Source organism: Gopherus evgoodei, chromosome 9, assembly GCF_007399415.2.
Source record: "Gopherus evgoodei ecotype Sinaloan lineage chromosome 9, rGopEvg1_v1.p, whole genome shotgun sequence".
NCBI lineage: Eukaryota > Metazoa > Chordata > Testudines > Testudinidae > Gopherus > Gopherus evgoodei.
This window is the reverse complement of record NC_044330.1, coordinates 11,001,807-11,023,868: the sequence shown is the minus strand read 5'-3', so window position 1 is coordinate 11,023,868 and position 22,062 is coordinate 11,001,807. Positions and strand designations below refer to the sequence as shown.

Genomic DNA, 22,062 nt, shown 5'->3' with positions numbered 1-22,062 from the left:
CGACGGAGGGAGAGGTTGAAAAGACCTGAATTTGGTCACAAAACAAGCATATTAGATTGAGAGAAGCTAAAAGTTGTCTGAACTCTCATCCATCTATAGACAACATAATTTCTGTGCTGTAACGCAATGTTTTCTCTACCAAGGGAGAATGGATAGTTTTTTTGGAGGGAACTCCTTTACAATTTCTCATTTAAAAAATAAATAAATTTGTCCTCGTAACATTGAATCTAAGCCTCTATCTTAAAGGCTCATGCAAGTAAAATTCTCACTTTCCATCTTGTACTACGACCTTCAGTGTTCTTATCCTAAGAATACTATACCTTATTCTAAGATAAGCATCATCTACTGTAAGGCTTTAGTATATTATGAAATTTTAGTACTTATTACTACAAATATAAGTTTGTCATTTTATTTAAATGCGGTGGAATCAGTAAAAATAATGAAAACAGTGTTGAAGTAAAAAATACATTGAGACAAATTAATAGCACTATGTCCAACTTGTTTTTAAAAGTTAATACAAATTATCTTACAAGGGAATTCAGTACATTCCACTTTTTCCATTTTACACGTCGCATTAATGTAACTAAATTTCTAAATGCTTTATTCCTATTGTGCAAATAAATCCCCATGATTTTCCTTAGGTAGTTTCAACCCAGCCTTTTCTCTTATTAGTATCATCTTGCTAACTTTGGGATATTAAGCCATAGCAGCATGAATTTCAAACAGATGTACCTGGTTAAACAGAAATTCAACATTTTCAGAGTGCTCAAGACTGTCAGGCCGTTTATCTGAATATAGATCAGCCAGACCAAATCACAATATTTCCCATGTCATCCTAGGAAAAATACTTCTTGAATTAGAGGTAAATGGTACCACTACTAGAGATAGTGGCTTAGAATCACTTTTGAAAAAGTACTATTTGTCACTCTCCCCAAAACAAGATATATATGATGCAACCAAGATGGGGGGATGGGGGAGGGTTCCCTGTATTAGTTTAATCATTGATCAAGTAAAAAAGATTGGTGTCAACTTTCCTGGGGTCAGTTATCAAAACTGATATTAATATACATAAACTAAACCATTAATTTACACCTAAATATCCACATTCACTTCTTAGCTTGGCCTTCCAGTAAATCTTTAGCTTCATTGATTTTGGCTGCCACATAGGGAGAACCACCTAGAAGAAAAAACAGTCTTGTCACAAAAACTGACAATTTTTTCTACTTTATTACATTATTGCCCAATTCTGGCTTACTGGTACCAATAGGGAGAAAAATGTGAGCATATCTGTTCAAAGAAATACATGATTGCCCCTATTTCATAAATTAATAGACAAATGACATCTGACACTAGTTGCAGAATACTTAGGATTTGTCTAAATATGGAGTTCAGGAACAGCTTTTAGTCCAACAAAGTGGATTAAGTTTGACAGGAAAAAGATTGATTCTGGAATATGTCTCCACTCAGAATTCAGGCATAGTGATTCTAGAATAGCTATTCTGCAACAATTTCATGTGTAGACAAATCCTAAATTAAATTAGATGTCTAGTCTAGTCCTGTGTCACTTGGTGAATTTATTGATAGGGTCACCCAGGATTTAGAAGGGTAGGCAGAACTATTTTCCAAATATTTTGGATGTTCCCTGCATATTTTATATAAAGCTAATGAGTCCACAGATTGATTAATTTAATTCAGCAGGGCCTGACCCAAGCTTCTGTACAGGTGGAATAATTTAATAGTGAAATGTAAAATACAGGTGATTAGTAGATTACATGTTCCAAAATTAGATTTGATCACCTACCAAAAGATGCACAGACCCTTTTAGAGTACAAAGGGCAGTGCTTCCTCAGGTCAGTATTCTTTGCTTTAGTTCCTGTTAAAAACTGGCAATATTATGAGACTCCCATGAGGAGGAGGAAAGAGGCAAAGAGGAGGATGGGAAGCTTCACAGTCACTTCAAGGAGGCCATTTTATCTTTTAAATCAAGATTAAACGTCCCAATTTGTCAAATACCAAAGAACAAAGGTTTAAAACAAACAAAAGTATTTATTCACACAACACACAGACGACCTGTGGAACTCCTTGCCAGAGGATGTTGTGAAGGCTAAGTCTAAAACAGGGTTCAAAGAAGTAGAAGATAAGTTCATAGAGGATAGGTCCCTCAATGGCTATTAGCCAGGACAGACAGGGATGGTATCCCTAGCCTCTGTTTGCCAGAAGCTGGGAATAAGCAACAGAGGGTGGATCACTTGGTGATTACCTGTTCTATTCATTCCCTCTGGGGCACCTGGCATTGGCCACTGTCGGAAGACAGGATCCTTGGCTAGATGGACCTTTGGTCTAACCCAGTATGGCCGTTATGACGATTTAGATTGATTGAAGTCAATGGGGTTTAAGTGATATGATGAATAGAGATGGGAGTATTCATATGTTTAAAGTTAGGCATGTGCTTAAGTACTTAACTGAATGTCAACATTAGTGTCGCACAGGCAGCAGCAGTACATATTAAGGTTTTTGCTGTTTCTGAAGACTTAATGGCCCAATTCTAACCAAATAGGAGTGCCATGCATTGGAGCAGCTGTACAATCACACTGTAGGCTTTCACTGAAAAGGAACTTTTTTTGTCTTTATATGGTAAGTCAAAGCAGAGATGAGGTATCGGGTAGTGAGAGGAATTAATTTGCTGAATCTATTAGTCTAATAGTGTTCAAATGTCTGACCAGGGGACTTCTAAATATACAAGGATTCAAGCATCTTAAGATGTATTTCCTCCCAGGCATGTTGTTTATTTTCTTTTTGTTAACGTATGAATGATTTACCTATATGCCCTATACATCTCATTATCTTGGTTCCATTAATTTGGGCCAAAAATATACTGGGTGGACAGTAATCATTGATTTATTTCAAATGGGACTTATCCCTACTGGTTTTATGTACCTTTATCTGGATGATTCAAAAGCATGATCCGTCTGTGAGCTTCCCGAATTTTACCTTTATTGGCTGTAGGACTAGTTTAAAAAGAATAGAGAAAGTTAGGTAACCTGACAAAGGAATTTTATTACGCAACTGAAAACCTGCAAAATTAGAAAAATAAATTATAACAATTAAGAATAATTTGTCTCACTGCAATTGTTCACAGCAAATTAAGAAATTTGAAAAAGCATTTTTTCTCCTGCAAAGTTTATCCTCCTGTTGCTACTTTGTTCAACATCTTCAGTCCATCATGCCAACCTTAGTGTGTATTTTACAGCTTCACTGACATATTGACCAGTTTCTACTGCAGAACTGTCAAAAGGCGCTTGACATTACTTTTCTCTTATTTATTGGAAATTCAGTCATATTTGAAAGAGAAAACACATACCCTCCCTAGGACTGTACCTGATTAAAGTCCTGTAAAGATTTGTGGATGTATGTGTACAGTCCTTGAGAGCAAGCCATCTAAGACATAACTAGTGATTTGAATCCCTAAATTATTGTTTATGAATGTCTGCTTGTGTGATTTTCCTTTACTAAACTTTTATTCTTAGTATTTTTACTTAGGTTTCTCAGCTCTTTGGGGGAGAGATGGTCTTTTCATTGTGTGTACAGTACCTAGAAAAATGGAGCCCCACTGTCTGATGGGGCCTCTAGGTACTACCACAATACAAATAATAAGTATTCTTATCAGGCATAATGTCACAGACTTATGCTATTGGGAAGATCAATGAGAGGCAAATCTGGAGCAGTGAAAGAATGAATAAGGGCCAAGAGCAAAATTTTCAAAAGCACCTTATGCCCAGATTCTCAAAGGTATGTAGGAGCCCAACTCCCATTGACTTGGGCACCTATATCCCACAAAGTCAATGGGATTTGTGCTTCTATGTGCCCAAGTTCCTTCTGAAAATGAGACTTAGGCCTTGGCTACACTGGCGCTTTACAGCGCTGCAACTTTCTCGCTCAGGGATGTGAAAAAACACACCCCTGAGCGCAGCAAGTTACAGCGCTGCAAAGCACCAGTGTAAATAGTGCCCCAGCGCTCCAATCCCCACAGGGAGGTGGAGTGCCTACAGCGCTGGGAGAGCTCTCTCCCAGCGCTGGTGCTGCGACCACACTCGCACTTCAAAGCGCTGCCATGGGAGCGTTCCCGTGGCAGCGCTTTGGAGTTTCGAGTGTAGCCAAGCCCATAGGCTCTTTTGAAAATCTTACCTCAACTCTAACTCATACGAGTAGTTCTGATCACCACACTGAGGCACTTCTTAAAGCAATGGCTCCCAAACTTTTTAACACATCCCCCTGCCCCAAAGTAATTTGCCCACCCCCGCCCCTCTTCCCCAGAGCCAGGCCGTGGCTAGGAGCCAGGGGCCAAGGCTGGGGACAGAGGCCAGGCGTGGGGCCGGGGGCAGAGCAGGGCTGAGTAGGTCTCCCTCCTTGCCTCCAGCAGGGATTGTCCAGCGCCATCATCCCTTCCCTTCCCCCCAAATGTTCCTCAACACCCCCTCGGGGGGCACATCCCACAATTTGGGGGCTGCTGTTTTAAAGTATGTGATTACTGCAGTTATCAGCCTCTCTATGATCAGTCGGTTACAGAATAGATGGCAGTCAGCTTCAGAGAGGGCCACCAAGTACATTAGCTAATAATGCAGTGAGAGTCCACCAGTTGAAGTCGTCACAGTAGCCATTTCCCGAATATAGGAATGAGGATAGCTACACCGTAAGTCTTTGCAGTAGTCTGGGCAGGGGTTCCTAAAATCCAGATAGACTTCAAATGAAACAATTTTCTGAATAAGCCTGTGCCTTCATAGTTGCTAAGCTTAGAAAGCTTTTGGAACTTTTGCAGCCCAAACCAATCTTCTTAAATTTGGTGCAGGCAACCACCAGTCATTAACTTTTTTAGTATGTGTGACTGAAAACAAAAATTATTTTTGTACTGAAATACTAAATAGACCATAGTCCATGCTTTGATTAAAGGCACAGTGACATTCTTTTAGTGCCAGAAAAGTTAGGTTGGGCGTTAAAAGCAAGTTAAAAATGTAATACAAAAAAAATGTGGTTGAATACTGAATCCCCAACTGGAAATGGCTTTTAAAATGTAATGTTTGTTGATTACAGTATGTTGTACAAAGAATCTAATATATGCAACCTTAGAAAGACCTGGTAGCCAGTCTTGCAAACTGAGCTGAGTAAAAGAAGTCTCTGCATTATGATAATTCCTTTTAATTTAACTTGGCACTGAATTTCAGATGCTGAAGTCAATGGGAGCTTTGAGGATTCAGTACCTCTGAAAAATCAGACCCCAGATCTTCAACTCAGTAGTGCTGTACTCTCTCCTGCATCCTACATTTTTAATTAAAATGATTTTTTTACCTCACTCCTAATATTAAAGCTGCTTCTCGTTTTGTCATTTTGGGATCAAATCCACCTCTGTAATAACCACTGAAGGCCTGAAATGGAAGGTGCATTAGTAAGAAAACTGACAGGCAAAATAATGTGAATTAAACAATACTGGAGGTGAAGGAGAGATCACCATGTCTTCTTGAATAGCTGCAGAGCTTTCCTATCTATAAGAGTACAAGGATGCTTATCGATGGTTATCATAAAATTCTATCAAAGTTGCATTTCATTATTTACTCAACTGTTTGGTGCGGTTTAATTTGGAACTGATCTACAGCAGAATTGCTGAGATGAGGGAAAGTGTTTTATATGCTCAATCTGAGTCTTCTGTCTCAATTTATCATCATCAATCAGTAATGAAGTGATGACAGTTTGGTCTGTCTCAATTTATATTAGAGCATCTTGAACCTCTCACTTGGGAATGAGTGAAGCTTTGTAGCTACAGAAAATTATATTTAACATAGGTAGAAAAAAGTACTATGAGTAAAACAAAACTTACTGATTTTGGCAGACTCTGAAGGGCTTGTTTTACTTGTGGTTCCATTTGCTTCATAGCTTGTAATGCATAACGACCTTAAAGAAAATAACTAACATTAACAGAACTAAAGGCATAATTTCATGAACTTAGAAATTTAATACAATAATTTACTTTCAGATCAGTATGTATGAAAAAAATGGTTTTGACCTGCTAGAGAAAAATTTCGGTATTTTCTTAGGCTGCAATCAGATCAACAAGTCCACTCCTCTGTATGTGCCCCTTAAAAGATAATGTACTGTGTCGTGCTGAACTGATAGTATATTTTACACTGCACCATTATTAAAGCAGGTAATGAAAAATACAATCAACTGTTAGATTCCTCACACCAGATACAAACCTGCAAATCCAGCAGCAGCTATTGTCAATCCAACTGCTATCACAGTAGTAGCCTGGGTGTGGGGAAGAAAGAGTAACTGATTAATTAACAAAAATGAAAACACAATAATCTTTAGTCAAGTTAATTATGTATATACATTAAAATTAAAATGGCTTCAAATATGACAAGAAAACAGTAAATTGCAATATAATAGATGGTTAACTTGCGCACATTGGCTGGCAGCTTTTAAAGCCTTACTTACTGTATTTCAAAACTACAAGTGGAACTGTCAGTAGTTACCCTTGGGAACAGAAAAGTTTCAGTAGTCCTATATGGATATAGTTACTGAAACATATATTCCACTAATCACAAATGCATTATTGTGGCTTAATTGGTATTTATAAAATGCTTTGAGATCCACAGATAAAAAATGCTTCAGCAATATCAAATATTACACTTTTGTTTCAATTATCCAAACATCATTCAGGACATCCAATACGTCTGAATGCTCAAAATTGTAATTACATTGTTCAATTATTGAAAATCAACAGATATGTGGACACATGGCCCTATTCTGGATTTGTGCAACAGCTGGCGAACTGTATTACCTACACAGCCATGTCTATACTAGGTGCACTTAACTGGTATAGGTGTACCAGTATATTACACTGGCAAAGTGCTCCTAGCTGTGCTTTTCCTGGAATAGCTTATTCCACACCCACCCAGGAGCCAAACAACTTACTCCAGCAAAAGCATGGTTTTGTTGGTATAACTGCATCTACACTACAGTCCTAAGTCAAGCCTTCATCACACCCTTGCCTGACCCAGCTCCGCTGGAAGAAGTTTGTAGCATAGGGTTGCTTTGCTCCCCTGCTTAATTTTAAACTGATGAGTAAGGCCACTGAAGGCTATGGGATCACCGCAGATCAAGAATGTCTGCAAATCCGTACGCCTGGTCTACAGGCCGATTTTGCACTGGTGTCCCTGTGCGGGGGGAGGTGGGATTTGTCACCAGACTAGTTACACTGTTCCAACCCTCCCTGCGGCTGCAGAGTTTACTCCGCTTCCCGGGCGGGCACCAGCTCGGCTGGCGAATTGCGGTGTCACTGCCCTGCTGTGGCGGCGCCGCTCTGTGCCAACGCGCCTTGTAGTGTAGACAAGGCTCTGGCCACACCGGCTGGGGCTGGGGCTGGGGCTGGGCTCCGGCAGATTTGCCTGCGTGCCGGGCAGTGCGGGCGGAGGTCAAAGCCAAGCTCCTCAAGGGCGCCCCAGCTGCGGCCCAAGCGAGTGGCCGGCGGGCGCGAGCCGGACACCGCGCTCAGCAGGGCGGGCTCCCCGGCCCGGCCCGGCCCACGCGCTGCGGGGGTGAGGCTGCCACAGAGCGGCACTAACGGCCGCCCCCCGGAGCACCCCGCGACCGGCCCCTCGGGGACCTGCTCGCCCCCGCCTGCCTGGACGGACGGAGGGATCCGGAGCCGCCCTCACCATGACTGACCCGGCGGAGCCCCGTGACCGGGCCGGACAGGGCTCGGGGCACCACAGCCCTGTCGTAAAGCCCGCCAGGGGCCTGTCGTAAAGCGCAGCACACGAGAGTGGGCGGGAAGGAGGGCGCGGCGTGGCCTTGCGCGGGGGCGGGGGCGGGGGCGGGGGCCTGGAGCTTCCTGGGCGCTGATCTCGGAGGGGCGGGGGCGCCAGGCTGGGGAGCGCCAGGCTGAAGGTGGGGGGAGGAGGGGAAAGTGGATGTAAAGGGGGGTCGCCAGGCTGGAGACTGCGGGGAAGGGGGACGCAGCATGGAGGGGAGGTGCCAGGCTGGAGATGGGGGGGAAGCAATGCAGGGGGGGGGGCGCCAGGCTGGAGATATGGGGAAGGGGATTCAGACAGGGGGCGCCAGGCTGGAGATGAGGGGAAAGGGGACGCAGCATGGAGGGGAGGTGCCAGGCTGGAGATGGGGGGGAAGCAATGCAGAGTGGGGGGGGCGCCAGGCTGGAGATGAGGGGAAAGGGGATGCAGCATGGAGGGGAGGTGCCAGGCTGGAGATGGGGGGGAAGCAATGCAGAGTGGGGGGGGGCGCCAGGCTGAAGGGGGGGGATGCAGCATGGAGGGGAGGTGCCAGGCTGGAGATGGGGGGGGAAGCAATGCAGAGTGGGGGGGCGCCAGGCTGGAGATGAGGGGAAAGGGGACGCAGCATGGAGGGGAGGTGCCAGGCTGGAGATGGGGGGGAAGCAATGCAGAGGGGGGGGGGCGCCAGGCTGGAGATGAGGGGAAAGGGGATGCAGCATGGAGGGGAGGTGCCAGGCTGGAGATGGGGGGGAAGCAATGCAGAGTGGAGGGGCGCCAGGCTGGAGATGAGGGGAAAGGGGATGCAGCATGGAGGGGAGGTGCCAGGCTGGAGATGGGGGGGAAGCAATGCAGAGTGGGGGGCGCCAGGCTGGAGATGAGGGGAAAGAGGACGCAGCATGGAGGGGAGGTGCCAGGCTGGAGATGCGGGGGAAGCAATGCAGAGTGGGGGGCACCAGGCTGGAGATATGGGGAAAGGGGATTCAGACAGGGGGCGCCAGGCTGGAGATGAGGGGAAAGGGGACGCAGCATGGAGGGGAGGTGCCAGGCTGGAGATGGGGGGGAAGCAATGCAGAGTGGGGGGCGCCAGGCTGGAGATGAGGGGAAAGGGGATGCAGCATGGAGGGGAGGTGCCAGGCTGGAGATGGGGGGGAAGCAATGCAGAGTGGGGGGGGCGCCAGGCTGAAGGGGGGGGATGCAGCATGGAGGGGAGGTGCCAGGCTGGAGATGGGGGGGGAAGCAATGCAGAGTGGGGGGGGCGCCAGGCTGGAGATGAGGGGAAAGGGGACGCAGCATGGAGGGGAGGTGCCAGGCTGGAGATGGGGGGGAAGCAATGCAGAGGGGGGGGGGGCGCCAGGCTGGAGATGAGGGGAAAGGGGATGCAGCATGGAGGGGAGGTGCCAGGCTGGAGATGGGGGGGAAGCAATGCAGAGTGGAGGGGCGCCAGGCTGGAGATGAGGGGAAAGGGGATGCAGCATGGAGGGGAGGTGCCAGGCTGGAGATGGGGGGGAAGCAATGCAGAGTGGGGGGGCGCCAGGCTGGAGATGAGGGGAAAGGGGACGCAGCATGGAGGGGAGGTGCCAGGCTGGAGATGCGGGGGAAGCAATGCAGAGTGGGGGGCGCCAGGCTGGAGATATGGGGAAAGGGGATTCAGACAGGGGGCGCCAGGCTGGAGATGAGGGGAAAGGGGATGCAGCATGGGGGGAAGGTGCCAGGCTGGAGATTGAGGGGAAGCAATGCAGAGTAGGGGGCGCCAGGCTGGAGATGGGGGGGAAGGGGATGGAGAGGGGGAAGGGGACGCAGGCTGGGTGGCGCCAGGCTGGAGATTGGTGGGGGAAAGGGGATGCAGACTAGGGGAGCGCCAGGCTGAAGATGGGGGAAGGGGGATGCAAACTGAGGGGCGCTAGGCAGGAAATGAGTGGAAAAGGAGCACAGACTGGGTTGTGCGAAGCTGGCAGTGGGGTTGCCAGATGGGGAAGGAGGGCGCAGATTGCGGAAGTAGGCTAGCCATGGGGGGGGGCACACAGGGGGGCTCACACTGGAGGTAGGGAGCCAATCTGCAGAGGGGAGTCACAGTACAAACTGAGGAGGGGGAGCACTGGATGAGGCAATGCCACTGACTAGTGAGGTTGGGGAGAAGGAGGCTCATCCTTTCTCCCTTGGTGCTCTCTGTGTTACTCTCTATCTTCCTTCCCCTATCTCCATTCCCCTATCTCCAGTCCCCTCCCTCATTCTTTGAGAAAAATGCATTTTTTTAAATGTTTTTGTTATTTTTTAAAAAATGGCTTTCCAGAAATATGTAAAACAATCTGCATTAGAGATTAATGCCCTGAATTTACATGTCAAGAGATGTTGGTTTTGAATCTTTTGATTATTAAAAGAATATTTAGTGAGGGCAGACAAATATATTTGTTTAAACCTTCATCTAAAATAGGCTGAACTGCTCCTCTCTCCCCCCCCCCCGCTAATATATAATTTCAAGGTGAGACACATATTCTATAAACACCCAAGTGCTTAACTTCACACATTTGAATAGTCCCATTCAGGGCCTAAATATGTGTAAAAGCTCCCATTTGTGTTAGACTTTAGGAATTTTTACAACAGAATTACAAGCCTCTGGAAATAGGTGTAGTTTCTGTAGGGTTAACAGTACATACAATGTATTGGCCCTACCATGCGACTACTGAAGTCATGGCGAGTTTTGATATTGACATCAATGGGAATCAGGCCCTATATTGTCTAGAGGAGGGATTGGCAACCTTTGGCACGCGGCCTGCAAGGGTAAGCACTCTGGCAGGCCGGGCAGGTTTGTTTACCTGCTGGGTCTGCGGGTTCGGCCGACTGCAGCTCCCACTGGCCTTGGTTTGCTGCTCCAGACCAATGGGAGCAGCGGGAAGCAGCGGCCAGTGCATCCCTCAGCCCATGCTGCTTCCCGCAGCTCCCATTGGCCGGGAATGGCAAACTCTGGCCACTGGGAGCTGCTAGTGGCCGTACCTGTGATTGCTCAGGTAAAGAAAGCATCTCACGGCCCGCCAGGGGCTTACTCTGAACAAGCTGCCAACCAAGTTTGGGAACCACTGGTCTAACCCAATATGGCTGTTCTTATGATCTTACTTCAGTCTTGATCTAAGTCAAATAGACTGCCACTTTTTTCAAACACCAAATTCATTTGTCATGAAAGGCAGTTATGTTTTCCTCCCACTCTTGTTAACGTGTGCCCTTTCCTTTTTCCTCTTCTTTTTATTCTCTCTGGCCTCTCAAGCCTATATGTTTAATCTTTTCTGGTTATTTCTTTTATTTGTGGTAATTCCTTCCCTCTGCCTGTGACCATCCCATTTTTCTCTGACTTCTTTCTTGCATCAGTCTTTTTGTTCCAGATGCATTACCACAGAACTCTGTGAATTTACACCTTAATGGAACATTCCCTGCTGTGCTGTCAACAAATGGGACTGACCACTAGTACAATCTGTGTACATTTAATATCAAGTATTGGTTCCAGATGGACAAGCTCAGTTATTTGATTGCTGTAGATTACCACCAAATGAAGGAGAATTATAGGTCTGGTACTTGTGTCTGAGTATTAGTAATAATACAGTGTCATGTATTAATACAGTGTCGTGCAACAAAGCAGTAGTTGAGGGCCTCTCTGTAGTTCTATTATAAAATCAAATTTTTGGATATTGGATGGCTCAGAATATTGGTAATGGGGTAAAGAAGCTTTCTGTTCTGAGTTACTGCTTCAAATTCATCCCAGGTAAGGTGGTCTAAACACTGCTGTCTGATGGCTGTTTTGGCCTGTATGAGTGAGTTGTTGGTCTCAGTGTAATTCCTAGTGGAATGGTGAGCGCCTCATTGGCATTCCCAAGGGCTCACAGTGAGCACCCTTTTTGGCATTCCCGAGACTAATGATCAAATGAACATGAAGACTGAACTGCCCTTTCTCTGCTTAAGGTCCCAATCCTGCAAGCTCCTCCATTTGGGCAGCCCTTGATGTAGGATCAGAGACCTAAGATGAGGTCTGACTCCTAATGGAAAAGAAGCTTGCAATGCTGCTGCGGAAAATTGAAACATTCCGTTTCCATTGTTGTCATATACCTTTTATGAGCACCATGATTTCAGAGTTTGGGGTTGTGTTATTGTTTTGGTATTTTGCTGCAATTTTAATGTGGTCTAGTTCTTGGTAAATAAGGTAATATTTTAGGGCATTTTCTATTTGTTTTTCCTCCTACCAATTTTTTAAAAAATCTGGTACATTTTAAACAGAGTGAAAGAAAGTACTTGGAGTGCTTAAGATACTTGTATTGGCTGTATATATGAGCGGAACCCAGCATCCTCAGAAATTCATTTGCTAGAACCAGGCCGTAATGCCTCCCAGCAGGAAAATAGCCCGCAATACTATTATCTGGATTTACTAATAAGAGGTCACTTTATTTCTCTTTCCACTTGTTTAAAAGGATTGGTGACCACAATCCCAAAGGGTGAGGCAGCAACCATATTCCAGTGCTTATTTTATATTTATTTGTGTCACTATGAAACAGTTTATCTCCAGAATGATAGATTCTGGTAGTTCCTTAGTCTTGTGGATTTTCTGATTTAAGTTATTTAATTTTCAGTGTGAATTAGAGTTCATTTTGTAGAAAAAAAGTTAGATTACTTAATAGTATGCACACTGGCAAGTTCTATATGTGTACATCACGCAAATACAGTCTGGATATGGAGACCATGTAAATTGCTGACTGTGTACCTATACTTCTAGGGACATTCTGCGCCCAAAAAATAAAAATAAAAATTCTGCACCAAAAAAAAAAAAATCTGTGCACAATATTTTAAAATTCTGCAAATTTGTCAAAATAACACTACATAATCACCCCCGTTTAAATTTTGGTAATTTATTTCAAAATATATGTCAGCAAGTATGTCTGTAACAATACAGACACACACAAATATTCCCCTAGGAGTAGAGAGTTAAAGAAACCTCTATGACAACCAGTTCCTGTTTCTCTACCCCCTCCTGCCCCAAGCCCAGCCAGGGGGCCAGACTTCCACAACCCCTCCCACCCTGAGCCCAGCCATGATTCCCCCGCCAATATACCCAACCACCCCAGAGCCCAGCCACAGCCACCGCCCCTCCCCCGGCCCAGATATCCACACCCTCCTCCCTAGAGCCTAGCCGCAGGGCCCCCCTGGCCCAGATACCCAGACACCCGCCTCTCTCCCCCCAGAGAGAGCCCAGGGTTCGAGAGGGAGAAACAGCCTGATGCTCAGTCCCAGACTTGCACACAGTTTCCTGCGCGCTGCTGTCTCCTTCCCGCAGGGCGTGCTGGGAACTGCAGCTGCCAGGAATCCTCTAGTCCAGTGGTTCCCAAACTTGTTCTGCTGCTTGTGCAGGGAAAGCCCCTGGTGGGCAGGGCAGGTTTGTGTGCCAGCCGCATCCGCAGGTTTGGCCGATCGCGGCTTCCAGTGGCTGCGATTCGCTGCTCCAGGCCAATGAGAGCTGCTGGAAGCAGCGCGGGCCGGGTGACATATGGATAAACAAACCGGCCCAGCCTACCAGGGGCTTTCCCTGCACAAGTGGCAGAACAAATTTGAGAGCCACTGCTCTAGTCCCGCCCCCTCCCCCTGGCAGTGTCTTCTATGTGTGAGCTGGTCTCCGCCAGGTCCAGCAGCCCCTAGTGGCAGCCGGCAGCACTGCAGCCCATTTCTGTGGGAGAAAGGAAAGTCTGCATGCATGTTAATTTCTGCAAAATTCTGCATTGCACAGTGGTGCAGATTTCGCCCCAGAAGTAATCTAAAAGGCACACAAACTGCACACTCAGTACTTACCTTTTCCCAATAAAATAAGTTTAACATTTTGGCTCAAAAAATACACTAATTTAACAAAGACCTTTAAAAGTAGAGGGTTTTACACTTTGTAGCTTCTGTCAGCCAAGCTCCTTGCACACACCAGAGGCTCCTCGCATCCCTCCATTCTATCCCACAAGCTTCCTGTGTGCCATCTTCCCATCCTCCTCTATTTCAGGAATTTAGTGTAACCCCTCATACCCCCTTCCTTAAACTGGGAACTCTGAGCCCCCCATTCCCTCCTCTCCCAATGCCAAAGACCTCTTGTGTCCCTTTTCCCTCCAGCCCCCCAATTTCCCCTTCCTCCCCACCATTCATTTCTTTTTCATTAAGAACATAAGAACGGCCATAGTGGGTCAGACCAAACATCCATCCAGCCCAGTATCCTGTCTACCAACAGTGGCCAATGCCAAGTGCCCCAGAGGGAGTGAACCTAACAGGTAATGATCAAGTGATCTCTTTCCTGCGATCCATCTCCACCCTCTGACAAACAGAGCCTAAGGACACCATTCCTTACCCATCCTGGCTAATAGCCATTAATGGAATTAAGCTCCATAAATGTATCTAGTTCTCTATCTAGTTCATTCAGTGTGAACATGCTAAACTCAGCCTCCTCTCCCCATTTCCTTGGGCAGAAACCCCTTCTGATGGCTGCTTTCCCCACTGCCACACCTCCTGGGTAAGAGAAGCCAATCAGGGAGCCTGCAGTCAGTAGGCAGCTTCCCCCTCAGGAGTCAACATGATTCTCACAGGAGAAGAGGAGGGAGCAGAAAGAGCCCAGCAGCTCAGAGAAACCCTGCTGTCTTCTCCCCTCCCATGTGCCACAGGGCAGCTAGTTCTCTCCTGCATCTCCCTGCAACACCTGGCTTGGAAGGGAAAAGAGGGGTGAAGAACCCTGAGAGTGGTGTCCTCCCAGCTTGCAGGGAGGAGAAAGGACCCACTGTAGCCCCCTCAGACCGAAGAGTGAGGAGTGAAGAGCAGAGGTAAGGTGGGGCAACGGGCAGAACAGATGTGGGCGCAGAATTGATAGTGGCTTGGGGGAGCAGAATTGATAGGGGATGGACAGATAGGCTGAGCTCAGGGCAGGGAGCCAAAATAAATCACCATAGTAAATTTGGGAGATTGGGCAACACAAATTGGCATGCACAAACACTGGGTGAGGAGATGGTACAAAAATCAAAAGAAGAGCAAAAATAAGGTAATCTTTGGCCCAAGTCATGAAAAGGCGATTGGGCAGGAGTGTGAGTGTCAGGTTAACAAGTAACTGGAGGGTACTGGACAAGCAGCTTCCAGTGCAGGGGCTGGGAGTATCTGTAACTCACCATTACCATTATCTCTGGTTCCCGTCATGGTCCACACTTCCCCTCTTCCACTCTCTACACATCTCTGCCACCTTACCAAATTGCTGCAGGGCCAGGAATCTCTCAGGTGTCCCTAGCTTGCTGTGTACACATATCACATATGCTGCTTTCTCCCATTGGGTTTTCAGTTCAGCCCACAGAAGCAATGGTGTGTGACCCTCTGCTTAGTAGATGCTTTGGATAAAATCCTGCCCTATGCTGAGCTGGAAGACAGTAGAGGGAATCTCTTCCCTATCCAGCATGTCCACTCAGAAGCTAGGTACGGCTTTACCCTAGTACTGTCTTGAGCACTAGGCAAGGAGAGAAGCTAAAGGACTGGTCTGTGCACCACAGCCCTAGGAGGGCATGGTTTGCTAAGCATTGCTAGGCAACCATCCTACCCAAACACACACACAAATTAGAGTTGGCCAGAAAGAGGTATGTATTTTCTGGGATAAAAAAATGTAAATGATTTTTTTTAATGTTCTCTGCAAATTTTCCACTTTTCAACAGAAAGAGAGTTTCAGTTTTCGAAAATCCCAAACTAACTGAAAAAATCTGATTTAAGTTTTCAGTAAAACCTAGCAAATTTCAAAAGAAACAAAAATTATCTGTGAAAATGTTCATTTAAAAAAAACCCCAAACCAAAATAGTATTTCTTTTTTTTTTTTAGGGCTTTTGTGATGGTAGTACCTATTATAGCATTATAAGGCCTATAAACCTGTACAAATTCTGCTATTACAGTCCTCATGCATGCAACCAATCTGATTCTGTGCACTTCTGTGTTGACAGAAGCCGTAACTATTACTGATTGCCGTGTTCCCAACGATTCAGTTAAACGGTAGTTTAGAAGCATGTGGGTTTTCCATTCAAGGTCCCAAAATAGAGGAATTTCATAGACATCTAAAATTTTCCCTTCCCTCAGGTCCAGCAATTCAAGCATATATTACTGTATTTTTACACTAATGTATAACTAATAGGAAGCTTTGCTATATTCTTTCACTAACATCTTTTTCTGCTGTGCACTTCCTTCTCTTGTATGCATCTCCCACCCGCTATGGCTGCAACTTGCTGTGCTTATTGGGTGTACGGCTCCTCTTTTCTCTGAATGGCTCTTTTCTTCATCCATCTTTCTTTCTGAGGCTCCTTCATATTTTTTGTGTCCTAACCATCTGCATCAGAATAAGCACAGTATTGTTTTACCTGTTTTATAGACTCATATAGACTCATAGACTCTAGGACTGGAAGGGACCTCGAGAGGTCATCGAGTCCAGTCCCCTGCCCTCATGGCAGGACCAAATACTGTCTAGACCATCCCTAATAGACATTTATCTAACCTACTCTTAAATATCTCCAGAGATGGAGATTCCACAACTTCCCTAGGCAATCTATTCCAGTGTTTAACTACCCTGACAGTTAGGAACTTTTTCCTAATGTCCAACCTAAATCTCCCTTGCTGCAGTTTAAGCCCATTGCTTGTTGTTCTATCATTGGAGGCTCAGGTGAACAAGTTTTCTCCCTCCTCCTGATGACACCCTTTTAGATACCTGAAAACTGCTATCATGTCCCCTCTCAGTCTTCTCTTTTCCAAACTAAACAAACCCAATTCCTTCAGCCTTCCTTCATAGGTCATGTTCTCAAGACCTTTCATCATTCTTGTTGCTCTTCTCTGGACCCTCTCCAATTTCTCCACATCTTTCTTGAAATGCGGTGCCCAGAACTGGACACAATACTCCAGTTGAGGCCTAACCAGTGCAGAGTAAAGCGGAAGAATGACTTCTTGTGTCTTGTTTACAACACACCTGTTAATGCATCTTCTATGCGAGCTTGTTTATGACACCATTAGTAGTGTTAAACTGCTGACAATGATTATAAGAGCATAGCTGGGATGGTGCTAATTGTAAACTGAAAGCAAGTCTCACTGGGTAAGGTCTTAAAAAAACAAAACAAAGTAGGATTGCATTGTAATCTAACACCAAATACACGTGTGTCTGTGGTGATGAAAATCACAAAGGAATTATTTCTATCTTGCTTGCAATGTCATTATTTGGTCTTCAGACCTGAACAAAAATGTTAATAAGATTGTCAGAAAGTGAGATAGGTGGAGGAACAAGGTTTGCAAATGTCAGTAGAGTGTTCAGACAGTAACCTAAAGCTGAGATAATGAATTGAGAATTAGCGGTTGGTATTTCTTCTGTTTCTCAGTAACTTTTAGGATCCATTTTATTACTTATCTTTCTTTAGCAAAATTATCTTCAGTTGTATTTTCTCTTTGAGGAAAAGTAATGAAAATAATAGACTTCTGTTATTCCATGGCTATTAGTATTATGTAATTTCAGATTTAATTTAATCTTGATTGTGATTACTCCTATGGCTTCATTTTTCATTTTTTTGCCAGTGTTTGCAAAGAAATTTGAAAGAAAAGACCTTTATTTGAAGTGACAATATAGTGTAGTGAACAATAGTTCTTCAGACTAAGGTCTTAATCTTTACGGTCCTCCTTTATGTAGATTATTGCAGGACTGAGGCCTAAATCAATTTTCCAACAGATAGGCACAGTGTCCTGTGTATGCTGTTGCTTCAGATTTGCTGTAGTATCTGCCCCCTAAAGATTACAGTTTGGATGACAATTTGAGTGTCAATATTATTAGCCAGGAAGGAAAGTGTGACTGGGGCAGAAAATTGGGTGGACTGGAGAGGAGAAAGAAAGAGGCAGGATCATCACAGGTGTAACTGTGGGTTAGGAGAAGGTTGAAAAGGCAACTCTTCTCCCTATCCCTCCTCAGGGTTAGGTAATGATAAGTGAAGTCCTCCTCCAAGCAGCAAATGGGGAGACTCATATTTTTGTTAGTGAATTTAAGGCTACATTTTGAGATGAAATGAAGATGCACAAACTGATGGAGGGCTTCATCTAAAAGGCTTAAAAATCAGAATAGACAAGGTTCCCTCTCTCCTTGCACACATTTCTCCCATGTTTCAACCCCTAAAAGCTACAGGGGGCAAGGGATGTCTAAACAGTAATCTACCATACCAAACATCCACAATAGTGTTGGCAGGGGGTAGTATGTGTTAGGGGGTGTGCAGAAGGGAAGGTTGGGGGTAGTCTGGTGTGTGGAGGGGATAGCTTGGTAAAGGAGGTTCTGGAAGGCTATAATCTCTAGAGAGGCGGAGTTAAGATTGTGGTCTGTAGTCTATGTGGAATTTGGAAGGAGAAGCACAGGTTGCAGAAAGGAAAAGTTTGGATGAGCACCAGGAAATCAGTCTGTGTACACATGACTAGAATGGTAGCTGCATTTACAGGACCTCTGTAAAGAGTTGTCTTAATGAAGAGCTTGTTGAAACATGAAGTCCTCTCATGTTATTACCTTGCTCACTGTACATGAAACCTGGTGGGTCAATGGTGGGAAGAGAATGTGATTAACAGGCAAACAAAATGAATCTATGAGTCTGTAACACATAAAATCAGAAAAAAACAGTATCACAGTGGGACTCAGACCACCAGAAATGCTGGATTTCCAGACCAACAAAACTTTCACAAGCATGGAAGCAAAAATTGAGTCTATATATGGAGCTGATCATGGGGGCTGAAGATGAGAAAATGAAGGTAAAGCTTTCTTCGTATCTCATTGAGGAAAAAAGGGCAAAAAGTGAGTGAAACACTGTTGCAGGAATAATGTCTCAAACACTGGAATAGCTGATAAAGTGTTCAGTGAATACTGTGACTTTAGACAGAATGAGACTGAACAGAGAAGAAGAATTTGTTTTTTTTTTTGTACCTGAAACCAAGACACAAAAGAGGGGATAGATCTTTATGTTACACAGCTGGAAATCATGGCATCTACATGTAACTTTGGAGACATTAAAGATGGCCTAATTAAAAACAGGCTTGTTTATGGGATACGTGATTCCAGTTTATGTTGAGAGAACAGAATTAACCCTAGAGAAATGCCTCCAAATAGCAAGGGCAGCTAAGCTGTCCAGGGAAAGGATCAAAAAACTAACACCCACTTGTGCAAAATAAGTACACAGACACAGTCTAAAGGAACCCAGGAGGCAGTGCAAAGACAGATCAAAAATGCAGGCACCATAGTCCATGGTATGTACTGTGGAAAGCAGCACAAAAGGCAGAAAGAAAAATGACCCACCTATGACCAATGGTGCAAAGAGTATGGGAAACAGAACCACTTTATGTCTCAATGCCATGGCTACTCCAGGAAGAAAAAAAACTGTGATTTGTGCTGTAGCAAAATCCAAAGACTCTCAATATATACACAGTGCAGAAGAAGGCTTCCAGCCATTCGACTGCCATATGTAAAACTATGCTATAAGATGAATGACCAGTTCAACTCCAGCTGGAATATGAAGCCAGCTGCAATGTAATCCTAGCAGCACTGCTAAGCAGCAATGCTAGACTGGAAAAATTTGACCAAGTGCTGGTGATGCACAATAAAAGAATTCTGAGCCCAATGGGCAAATGCAGACTGTTGATAAGAAACCCACAAAACAAAAGATGTTATTGCTTAGTGTTTATAGTAGTCAACACACAGGAGTACCAGCTACAGCAGGGCAGTGCAAGCTGTGTATTTAATTGCAGTACATCAGATGTTCTTAGTGTAAGAGAAAAGCAGTCAACACAGGCCCCCTCCAGAATTATAATAGAGTATAAAGACATACTTCAAGGAGATGGACACTTAGGTAACATCTACACTGCAACAAAACACCTGTGACTGGCACATGTCAGTGACTTAGGCTCCTGGGGCCTGGCCTGTGGGGCTATAAAATTGCAGTGTAGACATTTGGGCTCAGGCTGGAGTGTGGGCTCTGGGACTCTACTCCCTTGTGAGGTCCCAATGTCCAGGTTCAGGCCAGAGCCTGAATGTCTACATTGCAGTTTTATGCGCCACAGCCTGAGCTCTGTGAGCCTGAGTCAGCTGACAAGAGACAGTTGTGGGTGTTTTATTGCAGTGTAGACATACCTGCTAGACTAGAGGGCAACTGAAGTTAGAAATAGACCCCCATGTGCATCTCAGGAGCCTATTGAAACCTTGAGTTCCATCAGCCCTGATGGGGTCACTGAAGAAGAAATTGGCAAGCCTGCAAAGAAGAGGCATCATTACACCCTTTGAAACTAGCACTGAATGGATTAGCAGCCTAGTAGTAGTGAGAAAACCTTTAGGCGAACTGAGGATCTTCACTGATCCAAAACCTCTGAACAGAGCATTGAAAAGAAATCACTGTCTATTGCCAATAACTGAAAACATGCAGTCTGCTTTATCCAGGGAAAAGGTGTTCATTGATCGTGATGTCAAGAATGAGTCTGGCGTATTGAGCTAAATGAACCACCAGCCACTTGTCAACCTTTGCCATACTTGTTGGCAGATACTGCTGGGTATGAATGCACATGAGCATGAGCTCAAACCCAGAGGTGTTACCATGTAAGCTGATCCAAGCACATGAGGGACTCCCAGGCACCAAGATTGTAGCTGATGACATTCTTATCATAGGAGAATGAGAAGTCAAAGAAGAGGCAATCCAGGACCGCGGAACCAAGCTGCAACAACTCTTAAATAGGTGTCGTGAGTGAAATATTCAGCTGAATGCAGACAGCAGACATCTGTTTTTTTATCAGGGACTCTTGCTGGACCATAAGAAACAGAGATCCATTAAGGAAGTGCCCAGACCAAAGGATGTGAAGGAGTCCAGTGATTTGTAGGGATGGTCAGGTACTGTTCTGGATTCTTCTGTACATGCCTATCAAAAGCCTGTGAACACTTGATGGTTAACATACCATGATGCAGCATGGGAATAGTGAGAGACCTAAGAACAAGCATTTGAAAGAATAAAGAAAATTACAAGCAAGGCACCAGATCTAAAGTACTTTGGCCCTGTAGAGCAGCTGCGGCTACAGTGTGATGCCTCAGAAGGTGGCCTAGGAGCAGCACTGAAGCAAAGCCCAGCAGCCCTTTGCATTTGCTGGTAGAGCCCAGACAGAGAGAAAGGGGTTATGCTCAGACAGGAAAGGAGCTCCTGGCTGTCCATCAGTTCACCTTTGGGCATGTGGTGGACGTGCAGTCTGATCACAAGCGATTAGCAGCATCATGAAGAAGACAATGCTGAGAGCATTCAAGCAACTACAGTGCCTGCTACTGAGATCCTAGCGCCATGAGAGTAATAAAGTACTGCCCAGAAAAGTCACTATTAACGACAGATACACTGAGCGGGACATGCCTTCCGGAGTACAACACAGATGGCTCTGTGGAACAGGAGATGGAGTAAACATGCTACAGTACATTTGTATCTCCAATGGGAGGCTCCAGGCAATTGAACAAACAGGAAGATGCCACAGGAAGATGCCACAGTCAGTAAAACAATTCATAAGCCAAGGTTGGCCAGATCACAAGAAGCAAGTGCTGCGAGATGTTATCCTCCACTATCAGGTGAAGGATCAGCTGTGTGTGCAAGATGGACTTTTGTTTAAAGGGGCCGAGCAATAATCCTAGCAAATTTCAGAACCGACATCTTGAAATGGATACATGCGTCATACCTGAGGATACAGGCATACTGGAGATGACCCAGGGAGTGTATCTAATGGCCAGGCATGAATGCTAAATTTAAAACAGACATGGCACAATGCAAGGTTGGCAGAGAGTAGTAATAATAATAATAATATATCGAGATATACCTATCTTATAGAACTGGAAGGGAGCCTGAAAGGTCATTGAGTCCAGCCCCCTGCCTTTACTAGGCAGGACCAAGTACTGATTCTTCTTTTTTTCTTCCCCTAGATCCCTAAGTGGCCCTCTCAAAGATTGAACTCACAGCCCTGGGTTTAGCAGGTCAATGTGCAAACCACTGAGTTATCCCTCCCCCCTCAAGTATAATAACTGACAACAGAAGGAGACGCCACAGCCTAATGAAATCCCAGCCCAACCCTGGGAAGAGGTTGGAACAAAACCTGCTTACTTGTAGTGACAGGAATTTCATAGTCACAGTAGATTACTTTTCCAGTTTATGGGAAATGGACTATCTGGAGGACACTTAGAAAAGAACTGTGATCAGGAAACTGAAGGTGCATTCTGCAAGGTATGGTGTACGGGCCA

General features: G+C 45.1%; 1 protein-coding gene across 4 annotated transcripts; it reads right to left on the bottom strand.

Moving 5' to 3' along the window:
- Nucleotides 1-395: 395 nt before the first annotated feature.
- DNAJC19 (DnaJ heat shock protein family (Hsp40) member C19) lies at nucleotides 396-7,791 on the bottom strand. 4 transcript variants are annotated; one of them, XM_030575178.1, is made up of 6 exons: nucleotides 7,710-7,791; nucleotides 6,246-6,297; nucleotides 5,870-5,943; nucleotides 5,344-5,420; nucleotides 2,938-3,008; nucleotides 396-1,177 (listed from the first exon to the last, which is right to left on the bottom strand). In XM_030575178.1, exons 1-6 carry the CDS (start codon nucleotides 7,710-7,712, stop codon nucleotides 1,107-1,109), a joined length of 348 nt encoding a protein of 115 aa, XP_030431038.1. In that variant the 5' UTR covers nucleotides 7,713-7,791; the 3' UTR covers nucleotides 396-1,106. The 4 variants fall into 4 exon arrangements, with proteins under 4 accessions (XP_030431038.1, XP_030431042.1, XP_030431041.1 ...); XM_030575182.1 differs by having other exon boundaries at nucleotides 7,720-7,789; XM_030575181.1 differs by having other exon boundaries at nucleotides 7,666-7,753.
- Nucleotides 7,792-22,062: the final 14,271 nt, after the last annotated feature.